The 12,853-nt window shown below is 41.0% G+C and overlaps 1 protein-coding gene across 3 annotated transcripts in view; it reads right to left on the bottom strand.

The window, feature by feature from the left end:
* The window catches only part of ASH1L (ASH1 like histone lysine methyltransferase), a 245,358-nt gene that overhangs the window by 109,124 nt on the left and 123,381 nt on the right, over positions 1 to 12,853 (bottom strand). For all 3 annotated transcript variants that reach the window (XM_032264961.1, XM_032264963.1, XM_032264962.1), the window contains one exon: positions 1,083 to 1,824. In XM_032264961.1, coding sequence (XP_032120852.1) covers positions 1,083 to 1,824 — 742 coding nt within the window. The remainder of the gene's footprint in view (positions 1 to 1,082; positions 1,825 to 12,853) is intronic.

Below are 12,853 nucleotides of genomic sequence, written 5' to 3'. Positions count from 1 at the left end.
TTTGAGACGGAGTTTCGCTCTTGTTACCCAGGCTGGAGCGCAATGGCGCGATCTCGGCTCACGGCAACCTCCGCCTCCTGGGTTCAGGCAATTCTCCTGCCTCAGCCTCCTGAGTAGCTGGGATTACAGGCACGCGCCACCATGCCCAGCTAATTTTTTGTATTTTTAGTAGAGACGGGGTTTCACCATGTTGACCAGGATGGTCTCGATCTCTTGACCTCGTGATCCACCCGCCTCGGCCTCCCAAAGTGCTGGGATTACAGGCTTGAGCCACTGCGCCCGGCCCTTAAATTTATTTTATTTTATTTATTTTATTTTTTTTGAGACAGAGTTTCGCTCTTGTTACCCAGGCTGGAGTGCAATGGTGCGATCTTGGCTCACCGCAACCTCCGCCTCCTGGGTTCAAGCAATTCTCCTGCCTCAGCCTCCCGAGTAGCTGGGACTACAGGCGCGCGCCACCATGCCCAGCTAATTTTTGTATTTTTAGTAGAGACAGGGTTTCACCTTGTTGACCAGGATGGTCTCGATCTCTGGACCTCGTGATCCACCTGCCTTGGCCTCCCAAAGTGCTGGGATTACAGGTGTGAGCCACTGCGCCCAGCCTCTTTGTTGTTTTTAAGACAGGGTCATGCTCTGTCACCCAGGCTGGAGTGCAGAGGCACAATCTTAGCTCACTGCAGCCTCTACCTCCCGGATTCAAGTGATTCTTCCACCTCAGTCTCCTGAGTAGCTGGGATTACAGGCATGCGCCGCCACAACTAGCTAATTTTTGTATTCTTAGTAGAGACAGGATTTTACCATGTTGGCCAGGCTGTTCTCAAACTCCCGACCTCAAGTAATCGATCCACCTTGGCCTCCCAAAGTGCTGGGATTACAGGTGTGAGCCACCATGCCTCGCCTCTCTGGTTCTTAATTACACCTTGTAAAAGCAATAGATAAGAACGGTTTTTGAAAAGAATGGGTATCATACAGTAAAAAGTGAAAGGCAGTAAGATGAAATTAATAATTCAGCTATACAGTTACATTATAGTTGCTCAAAGCTAGTTTCCTCTACTCAGATAACATGTTAAATGAGGAATTACCTTTTATTATTCTCTTGCTCTTCTTCCTCTGGTAATGGCTTCTGCTTTTTTCTGGTCTGTTCTTCCAATAGCCAACTCTTTCTTTTCAACCCCTTTTTATGTTCTGGGTTCAGGTTTACACTCTGAACAACAGCCTCAATTACATCTGTAACTGTATCAGGACTGAGGTGCAGTGCGGCTCCTTCTTCGTCTCTGTTCAATTCTGGGTTGACAAACTGGGCAGCCTGGAATGCTTGCATTGATACGACAGCCTGAAGGGGGCATTTCCGAGGTCGACCTGGTCTACGTTTCACAAAGTTATTCCCTGTTCTGGCCTGCCTTTGAAGTTTTTTGGCTTTTAAAATTTTATTGACATGGTCTAGGTTTTTCTTGGTGGCCAAGATTTTGTCATAATTGCACATTTTCCGAGCTTGGCGTTGCATAGCTTCCACTACACTTCTCTTGATATGATGGGGAGAACAGCTGCTTGTCAACTTTTCAGATAGGATTGAGATACTATTATTGCAAGAGTCACTTGGGACTGCAGGCACTAAAAGGCTGTCTGGTTTCCCCAGGGTTCGGTCCTTGCTGTGGCTACGGCCTGGACTGGAGGAAGGTGGTGCAGAGGCAGTTGCAATCACAGCATCAATACTTTTCTCCATGGGCTCTTGGTCCTCATTTTGTACCATCCGCTGCAGCAGACTATCCACAGAGTCATCCCCAGAAGTAACTAATCTTGGACTTCGAGAGGGAACTCCGTTTACTGAAAGAGACAATAAATCACACATAGACAAAATTGGACACAGCTAGTTACATAAATAAGTTTTTACACCGGTAAAAGGGAGTACTACTCTATTTTCCACAGCAAGATTACACATCATAGGTAAATTGATGGTTTACTTTCCTGCAAAAGGTTATTACAAAAAGATAAAGTCAAAATTGGCCTATACTGCTCTAAAAATATGTAAATTAAAAAAGAGCAACTCTCACTTTGAGGTAAGGAGTAGAAAGAAAAAAAATTATTTCTACAAAAACGAAGGTCAAAAATAAAAAGTAGGCCGGGCGTGGCGGCTCACGCCTGTAATCTAAGTACTTTGGAGGCAAGGCGGGTGGATCAACTGAGGTCGGGCGTTCAAGACCAGCTTGACCAACATGGTGAAACCCCGTCTTTATACAAAATAAATAAATAAATAAATAATGAAGGTCCAGTTAAGCTAAGGGAATTGAAAATTAAATGTTGAGGCCGGGTGCCGTGGCTCACGCCTGTAGTCCCAGCACTATGGGAGTCTGAGGTGGGAGGATCATGAGGTCAGGAGTTTGAGACCAGCCTGGCCAATATGGTGAAACCACATCTCTACTAAAAATACAAAAATGAGCTGGGCATGGTAGCATATGTCTGTAGTTCTAGCTGCTCGGGAGGCTGAGGCAGGAGAATTGCTTGAACCCGGGAGGTGGAGGTTGCAGTGGGCTGAGATTGCACCACTGCACTCCAGCCTGAGCAACAGAACCAGACTGCGTCTCGGAAAAAAAAAAAAAAAAAAAAAAAAAGAAAGTTAAACGTTGAATAAAGGCTGGGTACAGTTGCTCATGTCTGTAATCCCAGTATTCTGAAAGGCCAAGGAAGGAGAACTGCCTGAGCTACAGAATTTAAGATCAGCCTAGGGAAAATTGCAAGATGTCTCTACAAACAATAGAAAAAAATTAACCAGGCTTGGTCTGAGCCCTTGGGTAAAAGGAAAAAAAAATTAACCAGGCATGCTGGCTCACACCTATAGTCCCAGCTATTTATGAGGCTATGGTGGGAAGGCTGCTTGAGCCTAGGAGGTTGAGGCTGCAGTGAGGCACTGCGCTAGTCTAGTCTGGGTGACAGAACGAGATCCTGTCTCAAAAAATAATAATTTAAAAATCAGTTCAAAATAAGTCACTTCCCATGCTGCCTAGTTTACTACCATTATTCATGGGTCATACTTCTCCAAAGTTAACGGATTTCTTATCCATATGACTTTTAAATGTGATAACTATACTAGATATTCCTTTATTAGCCTCAGGCATTCTAGAATCCAATATCAGACTATGAAATATTTCTCAAATTACCAATAACTTTTTCAAATAATATCCAATAGCCTTGTCTACTTTTTTAAGAAATTATTTATTTGTTTTATCTTCAACCCTGGACTATATACCCTTGTCTCAATTTGATATTTAAACATTTTCAGGCCAGGAACAGTGGCTCACACCTGTAATCTCAGCATTTTGGGAGACTGATAATGGAAGGATCACTTGAGGCCAGGAGTTCAAGACCAGCCTGGGCAACGTACTCTACAAAAAATAAAAATTAGCCCAGTGTGGTTTCCTGTACCCATAGTCCTATCTACTCAGGAGGCTGAGGCGGGTGGACTGCTTGAGCCAAGGATTTTGAAGCTGTAGTGAGCTATGGCAACGCAACTGCATTCCAGCCTGGATGACAGACCAAGACCCTGTCTCTAGAAAAATAAAATTTTAAAAAAGTAAAAAATTTCAAACTCTCAGCTATATTTGATATCATAATTATTTAAAATTCTGCCTATTCTATTTCTATAATATACTTTGATTAACTTTCCATTATTTGCAACTCCATTAAATTTAACTGTGGAGGTCCTCAATAGAGAGTACTTGTTATTTACCTTTTATACTTACTTTCCCACTGGGAACATGTTTATTCTCATAGTCTCAATTATCATCAGTATGTAAGTGACTTCTAAATATTCATACCAATCTTCAGTTTTATCTGAAAATTACCAAAACGAAAAATGACCCCTTCCTTTTCTCCAACCTTTAAATGCTATAATTTTTTAAAGCTCTTTAATCTAAGTTTTTTCCTGTCTCACTCTATTATTTCTTTTGCAATTCCTTCAACTATCATCTATATTCTGATGACTACTGAATTTCTGTTTTCTGAATAGACCTTTATTTTGATTGTTGACTTTTGCATGTTTCACAGCTTTCTCAAACTCATATTCATATCTCATTTCATTTTTGCTCCCTTCAACCTTGCTCCTCCCTCATTGCTCCCTACATCAGTGAATGATACCATAAAGCTAACTACTCAACATTACATATACTGCATCAACCATGTGGCAGGATGTTAATTATCCAAGCTCAGGCCACATCATTTATTCTTGCTCCTTCACCCTCCCCCAATCATAAAATTCTGTCTTCTGTTAGTTTAAACTCTTGAACCTATCGACTTTCCTTTCTTCTACCACAGCCACCAAGACTAACATAATGTTATCTCCCTCTCCTGATGCAGTAGCATAATTCCTTGTAGGGCTACTAAAATATGTACATTAATCTCCTGATGCTTTCCCTATCAAGTTGTAGTCTCGTCCCTCTGCTTCAAGTTGCCACTAAAGACTTGCTTTAGCAAAGAAATTCTATGGAAGAATGTGGTGATTTCCAACGTTAGGTTAGAAAAGGCATCTCTGTCTCTCCATAAGCCCTTGGATTCAAGCTTCTAAACTGTAAGGAAGCCCAAGCAATGAGTTTGCATACTGACCAACAGATCCTGCTAAGGTAATAGCCAACAACCAGTATCAACCACCAGGTATTTGAATAAGGAATCCTTTTTTTTTTAAGACAGGGTCTCACTATGTTGCCCAGGCTGGAGTGCAGCAGCACAATCTCACTGCAACCTCTACCTCCCTGGCTCAAGCAATTCTCCCACCTCAGTCTCCCGAGTACAAGAGTACTACAGAAGTACACCACCATACCCGGTTACTTTTTTGCATTTTTTATAAAAACGGAGTTTTGCCATGTTGCCTAGGCTGGTCTCAAAATCCTGAGCTCAAATGATCCGACCACCTCAGCTTCCCAAAGTGTTGGGATTACAGGTATAAGCCATCTGCCTGGCCAAATAAGGAATTCTTTGAGATGATGTTAGCTCACCACCATGAGGTTACAACCAAAGGAAGGGAATCCTGAGAAACTTTGAGATGATAACTGATCGTTATCGTGCCAGTAAGTTCAAGGTTCTTTGTTACTCGGCAATAGACAAGTGAAACATTGTTCTTCCTGCTTCTACTTTCATCACTGTCTAATCCATTCTTTAGACAGCAGCCTGAGTGATCTTTTAAAAAAACACAAATTTTATCAGGTTTCAGCTTCTACAATTCTTAAAAAGGTTCTTACCACAACTTTAAAATTAGGATTATCTATTCTTCCAGCCTCAATCTCATATTATCTTAGATCCTTAATTCTAGTAATAATAAACTTTAGTTCCTTAAACTCATCATGTTTTTTCTTGATTCAAGGCCTTTGGGTGTGCTGTTCTCTCTACCTGGAACAATCTTTCTCCACAAATTCATCTGCCTAATGACTATTCATTCTGCACCCTCCTCATTCTTAATTTAGGTCCCCTATTAATAATTACCATAATACTTTCTACTTTCCTAACACTTCAAATTAGTGGTTTAATGTATGTAATTCTCAAACCATGTCTGGTCCATTAACGTGGTGACTGTATTCATCAAAATCACTTTTTTTTTTTTTTTTTTTTTTTTTGGGGAGAGGCTAGAGTGCAGTGGCATGATCTTGACTCACTGCAACCTCTGCCTCCAGGGTTCAAGCAATTCTCCTGCCTCGGCCTCCCAAGAAGCTGTACTACAGGCTCGCATCATGCCCAGCTAATTTTTGTATTTTTAGTAGAGACAGGGTTTCACCTTGTTGGCCATGATGGTCTTGATCTCCTGACCTCGTGACCTGCCTGCCTCGGCCTCCCAAAGTGCTGGGATTACAGGTGTAAGCCACCACACTGGGCCCAAAATACCTTTTTAACTCCAATGACCAGGACATAATTCATCAACACTTAGTTGAAGAATGAATCCTAGGCTTAAAATCTTGGAATTCTTTTTATCTCCTCTATCCCTTCATCAACTACTCAGAGCTACCAATGCATTTAATACATGAATATCAGTTTAAAAGAGAATCCTAAAATGAGTACATACTTTTGAAGCCTCCTTCCTGAGCCATTCACCTAGAGATATTAATACCTCACATTTCAGTTTTCAATTGTTCCTATCTTCACAAATTCTGGTCTGCTAATTTATGATTCTTGGTGCACACTATATTTTAGATGTAACTTATTTTCTTTCTTTTCTTTTTTAAAGACAGGGTTTTACCATATTGGTCAGGCTGGTCTCAAACTCCTGACCTCAGGTGATCTGCCCGTCTCAGTTTCCCAAAGTGCTGGGATTACAGGCATAAGCCATCACGCCAGGCTAGATGTAACTTATTTTCAAAATTAACTTCATTGTGGTAAAGTACTATATAAAATTCAATATATGTCTTTTACATATACATTGAGTTTTGAAAAATTTACTGTAGGTCAAGATGGCCAGGGGGAGACCTATGTTAATTCTAGGTAAATAACTATAAGCTTGATTGGCTCACAGTACACTGAAGTTTATACACCAAACTAAACTATATTATTGGTGCAGTTAATTAGAAATCAAGCGGCAACAGGAGGCCTAAGGTAAAGACCATCTGCAAGCGCAATAATATCGGGGAACACCGCGGGGTGGTTGCAGAGCAGGGAACACTGCTCTGCTCCCACAAATGCCTTTTCAGCATGGAGACTGCATGAGGCCCTCGAAAAGAGAGCTTATAAAAGATCTCTGAGAAGGGAGGCGACCTCTGCTCACAAGATCCGGGAGGGTCTTTGCAGATGGGAGCTGGCAAGGAGGAGAAAAACCTTGCAGGGCAGAGATCATGGAACACCTCAGGCTCTGCCTAGGTTCTCAGAATATGGAGTGATTTTAATTGCTCTATGTCCTCAATGCTTGCTCCTCATCTGCTATACTTCCGATGCAGCCACACTGATAACAATCGGTGATTAAACTCAGAGTACTAGTTTAGCATGTCTTAGAAGGATCTCAAGTGCTCTACCCTGGCTATCTTACCTATCCTTTCACCCTTCCCTCCACACCGGTAAGATCAATGAGATTATGCACATAATAGGTGTTTGGAGCCCAGAGCTGGGGCCAACTCAATTCCCATCCTTGCGTTGATCCCCTGGACCCATGCTGTTAATTCTACACTTGTGTCTCTGTCTTTATTTCCTTTTCCCAATATCCCTCGTCACTGCCGGGACTAAGGGCACCCATGTAAGAGGCTGGGGCTGGTACTCAACATTTACCATGCAGCTATCATCATAATCAATATATAGAACATTTCTGTCACCTTAAAAAGTTACTGTGTGCCCTTTCCGAGAAAACAAATTGCCTGTCATCCACAGCCTCAGAGAACAATTGATCTGCTTCCTATTATACATTACGTTTCTTTTTCTAGAATTTCATATAAATAGAAAGAATATACCAGCACTTTTCGAGGCCGAGGCGGGCGGATCACCTGAGGTCAGGAATTCAAAACCAGCCTGGCCAACATGGCTAAACCCCGCCTCTACTAAAAATACAAAAAATTAGCTGGGCGCAGTGGTGGGCACCTGTAATACCAGCTACTTGGGAGGCTGATGCAGGAGAATCACTTGAACCCATGAGGCGGAGGTTGCAGTGAGCCAAGATCGTGCCATTGCACTCCAGCCTGGGTGACAGAGGGAGACTCTGTCTGGAAAAAAAAAAATGGAAAGAATATATATTTTATTGTATGGCTTCATTCACACAGCATAAATCTGAGACTCATTTACATTGCTGCATTTCTTTTTACTGTTCCTTTTTACTATTTACATATTTCTTTTTACAAGTCAATTATATGAAATATACCATAATTTCTTTACACATTCACCTGGAAATCTGTGTTGTTTTGGCCATAAAGAAAAAATATTCTATGAACATGTGTACACATGACATTTTGTTTAAACATTTTCATTTCTCTTGGGTCAACACCTAAGACTGAAATTACTAAATCTTTTTTTTTTTTTTGAGATGAAGTCTTGCTCTGTCGCTCAGGCTGGAAACCATTATCCTCAGCAAAGAGATCCTCAGTGCAGTGGCGTGATCTTGGCTCACTGAAACCTCTGCCTCCCCGGTGCAAGCAATTCTCCTGCCTCAGCCTCCCAAGTAGCTGGGACTACAGGCGCCTGCCACCACACCCAACTAATTTTTGTATTTTTTAGTAGAGATGGGCTTTCACCATGTTGGACAGGTTGGTCTCAAACTCCTGACCTGAAAAGATCTGCCTGCCTTGGCCTCCCAAAGTGCTAGGTTTACAGGTGTGAGCCACTGTACCCAGCCTGGAATTACTAAATAAACTAAATGTGTGTTTAACTAAAAAAATTTTCCAAAGTGATTGTTTCAGTTCATAGTCCAATAATCAATGATTGGGTTAAAGATCCTATACATCCTCACCAAGATTTGGAATTATCCAGTCTTCTAAATTTTAATCATTCTAACAGGTGTGTTCTCATTTATAAATTTAATTTGCATTTCCCTGATGTTGAGCATATTTTCATCAGTTTATTGGCAATTCATATGCATTCTTTTGAGAAAATTCTATTCAAATCATTTGCCCATTATTTTTATTGGGTTCTTTCATTTTGTGGCTTACATTTTCATTTTCTTAAATAATGTTTTTTGTTTGTTTGTTTTTTGAGATGGACTCTTACTCCGTCACCCAGGCCAGAGTATAGTGGTGTGATCCTTGGTTCACTGCAACCTCCGCCTCCCAGGGTTCTTGGGATTCTTGTGTCTCAGCCTCCTGAGGAACTAAGATTACAGGTGCCTGCCACCATGCCTGGCTAATTTTTGTATTCTTAGCAGAGACAGGGCTTCACCGTGTTGGGCAGGCTGGTTTCAAACTCCTGACCTCAAGTGATCTACCGTAACTGGCCTTGTTTGTTCTTTAAAGGGACGAAGTCTGGCTCTGTTGCCCAAGCTGGAGTGTGACAGCAGAATCACAGCTTACTGTAGCACTGATCTCCTAGGGATCCTCACATATCAGCCTTCCAGGTAGCTGGGACTACAGGCATGAGACAGGACACCTGGCTAATTTTTCTTTATCTTTTTTTTTTTTTTGTAGAGACAGGGTCTCACTATGCTGTCCAGGTTGGTTTCTAACTCCTGGGTTCAAGTGATCCTCTGACTACAAGTGAATTTTTTTTTTTTTTTTTCTGTAGAGACAGAGTATTCCTTCAATGATCTTCCTGCCTTGGCCTCCCAAAGTGTTGGGATTACAGGCATTAGCCACCAGGCATGAGCAAAAGTCTTAAAGTCTGATGAAGTCCAATTTTTTCAAATGGTCCTTGCTTTTTACACTATTTAAGAAATCTTTGACCACCCCCAATGTCTTAAGGATTTTCTCCTCTTCTTCTTTTGTTTCTGAAATTTCACAGGGGTATATGATCTTTTTCGAGTTAAATTTTTCATGTGGTATGAAATAAGGTCGGTGATCTTTTTATTCCATAAGGATATTCAGTAGTTACAGCACCATTTGTTGAAAAGACTATCCTTAGGCCGGATGTGGTGGCTCACGCCTATAATCAATCCCAGCACTTTGGGGGGCCGAGGCGGGTGGATCACGAGGTCAAGAGATTGAGACCATCCTGGTCAACATGGTGAAACCCTGTCTCTACTAAAAATACAAAACATTAGCTGGGCATGGTGGCACACACCTGTAGTCCCAGCTACTCGGGAGGCTGAGGCAGGAGAATTGCTTGAACCCAGGAGGCGCAGGTTGCAGTGAGACGAGATTGTGCCATTGCACTCCAGCCTGGGTAATAAGAGTGAAACTCCATCTCAATCAAACAAAAAAAAAAAAAAAAGACTATCCTTGTACCAATGAAATAGATTTGTCAAAAATTGATTTAAAGTTAAAATATATATGGAGTGTCTACTTCTAGACTATTCTGTTCCACTGGAAAATACGCTTATTTCTTCATCAATTTCACACTGTCTAATTACAGTTTCATAACAAGTCTTGTTATCAATTATAATTAGTCTAATTTTGTTGTTTTGGCCTTTTTAGGTTTGGCATACCTCTATGTAAATTTTATTATTATTTTATTTCATTACTATTATTTTAGAGATAAAGTTTCACTCTTGCTGCCCAGGCTGGAGTGCAATGGCACAATCGTGGCTCACTGCAACCTCCACCTCCTAGGTTCAAGCAATTCTCCTGCCTGAGCCTCCCAAGTAGCTGGGATTACAGGCACCAACCACCTATCCCAAATAATTTTTTGTGTTTTTAGTAGAGATGGGGTTTCACCACGTTGGCCAGGCTGGTCTTGAACTCCTGATGTCAGGTGATCCGCCCACCTCAGCATCCCAAAGTGTTGCAATTACAGGTGTGAGTCACCACACCTGACCTAAATTTTATTTTTTAATAATTAAAAAAAAACAAAAAAAAAGAGGTACGGTCTCTATGTTGCCCAGGCTGGTCTTTAACTTCTGGGCTCAAGTGATCCTCCTGAGGTGGCTGGGATTCCAAGTGTGAGCCACCACACCTGACCTCTATATAAATTTTAGAATCAGTCTGCCAGTTTATATTAAAACCCTGCTGCAATTGTATTGAGTCCATTGACTAAAGTGATCTGGAGAAAGATGACATCTTAATAATGAGTCTTTCAAAAAATGCCTCTGGTATATCTCTCCACTTATCAATTTTTCTCAAAAATACTTTGTATTTTTTTATTTTAATTTTTTGTGGGTACACAATAGATGTATATGGGTTTTTTTTGTTTTTGTTTTTGTTTTCCCTGAGGGACAGGGTCTCAATCTCCTTGGCCCAAGTGATCTTGCTGCCTCAGTCCCCCGAGGACGCTAGGACTACAGGCATGAGCCACTGGGCCTACACTGTACTTTTTATTATACAGATCCTATACATGTTTTTCTAAATTTATCATTAAGACTTTAATGGCTTTTAATACAACTTCGAATAGTATTATTTGTATTTCAATTAATTTACTTTCTTTTGAGACAAGGTCTTGCTCTCATCCAGGCTGAAGTGCAGTGGCATGATCTCGGTTCACTGCAACCTCCACTTCCCAGATTCAAGGAATTTGTATGTGTCAGCCTCCCTAGTAGCTGAAACTACAGGTGTGCACCACCAAGCCTGGCTAATTTTTGCATTTTTTTTGTAGAGATGGGGTTTCGCCATATTGCCTACATTGGTCTGGAACTTCTGGGCTCAAGTGATCCACCCATTTCTGTCTCCCAAAGTGCTGGTATTACAGGTGTGAACCACCATGCCTGGCTACATTTCAGCTTCAGATTGTTCACTGTTGTACACAGAAATACAATGATTTCTGTATGTTCAGCTTAAACACACAAACTGCATTGTTAAAACTCATTTATTAAGTTCCAGCAGCTTTTTAACAAATTCCTTGGGAATTTTCTGCAAATTGTATTATCTCTGAATAAGACATTAAGACTTCCCTGTAATGTTGAACAGAAGTAGTGGACAGCTTTGCCTTTTCCACAGTCTTAGGGAGGAAGCATTCAGTCTTTCACCATGAAGTATTAGGTCAGCTGCAGGTTTTTCTGCAAACACCCTGCATTGGGTTGAGCAAATTCTAGTCTAGTCTTATTTCCTAAGAGCTTTTTAAAAAAATCATGAATGGATGTCAACTTTTGTCAAATATATTCCTTAATCTACTTAGACGATTAGGTGATTTTTCTCAAAAAATATTAATTTATTAATTTTGAGACTGGATTATGAGACTAGCTAATTTTTATACTTTTGGCAGAGATGGGGTTTCGCTGTGTTGCCAAGGCTGGTCTCAAACTCCTGAGCTCAGGCAATCCGCCTGCCTTGGCCTCCCAAAGTGCCAGGATTATAGGTGTGAGTCACCGCACCCAGCCTTGTTAGTGCCTGTCTTTTGGGTATAAACCATTTTACCTGGGGTGAGATAATACTACATTGTAGCTTTGATTTGCAGTTCCCTGATGATCAATGATGTTGAATACCTATGCCTGTTGCCATGTGTAATGTCTTCTTTTGAGAAGTATCTCTTCAGTCTTTTGCACATTTTTTGATCGTATTATTAGATTTTTTTCCCTACAGAGAGGTGTGAATTTACATATTCTGGTTATGAATCCTTTGTCAGATGGGTAGTTTCCAAATATTTTCTCCCATTCTGTGTGTTGTCTCTTCACTTTGTTGATTGTTTACTTTGCTTGCAGAAGCAGAACTCAATTTGATGACATTTATCCATATTTGTTTGGCTGCCTGTGCCTGTGGGGTATTGCTCAAGAAATTTTTGCCCAGACCAATGTCCTGGAGAGTTTTCCTCATGTTCTTTTATAGTAGTTTTATAGTTTGAGATCTTAGATTTAACCCTTTCATCCATTTTGATTTCAGTTTTGTATGTGCTGAGAGATAGGAGTATACTTTTTCTTCTGCATATGAATAACCAGCTTTCCCAGCATCATTTATTGAAGAGACTTTGCTCTTGGGACCTCTGTCAAAAATGAGTTCACTGTAGGTGTGTGGATTTGTTTCTGGGTTCTCTTTCCTGTTCCACTGGTCGATATGTTTATTTTTATGCTAATACCATGCTGTTTTGGTTATTATAGCTCTGTGGTATAAATTCAAGTCAGGTAAAGTGATTTCTCCCTTTCAGCTTAGAAATAGTTTTGGCTATTCTGGGCTAATTTTTTTTTCTTTTCATTTTGCTGGTGGTGGTGGTGGTGGTGTTATTGTTGTTTTGAGATGGATCTTGCCAAGGTGCTCAGGCTGGCCTCAAACCCCTGGGCTTAAGCAGTCCATCCTCTGCTTCAGTCACCCAAGTAGCTAAGACTTCAGGCACAGGGGTACCACAGTTTCCAACTTTCACTTTCTTATTTCTAATGCAGGTTTTACTT

The sequence above is a fragment of the Sapajus apella genome, unplaced genomic scaffold (assembly GCF_009761245.1).
Source record: "Sapajus apella isolate SASKATOON/1434 unplaced genomic scaffold, GSC_monkey_1.0 scaffold148, whole genome shotgun sequence".
NCBI lineage: Eukaryota > Metazoa > Chordata > Mammalia > Primates > Cebidae > Sapajus > Sapajus apella.
The sequence above is the reverse complement of the archived record's forward strand: the minus strand, read 5'-3'. Positions and strand labels throughout refer to the sequence as shown.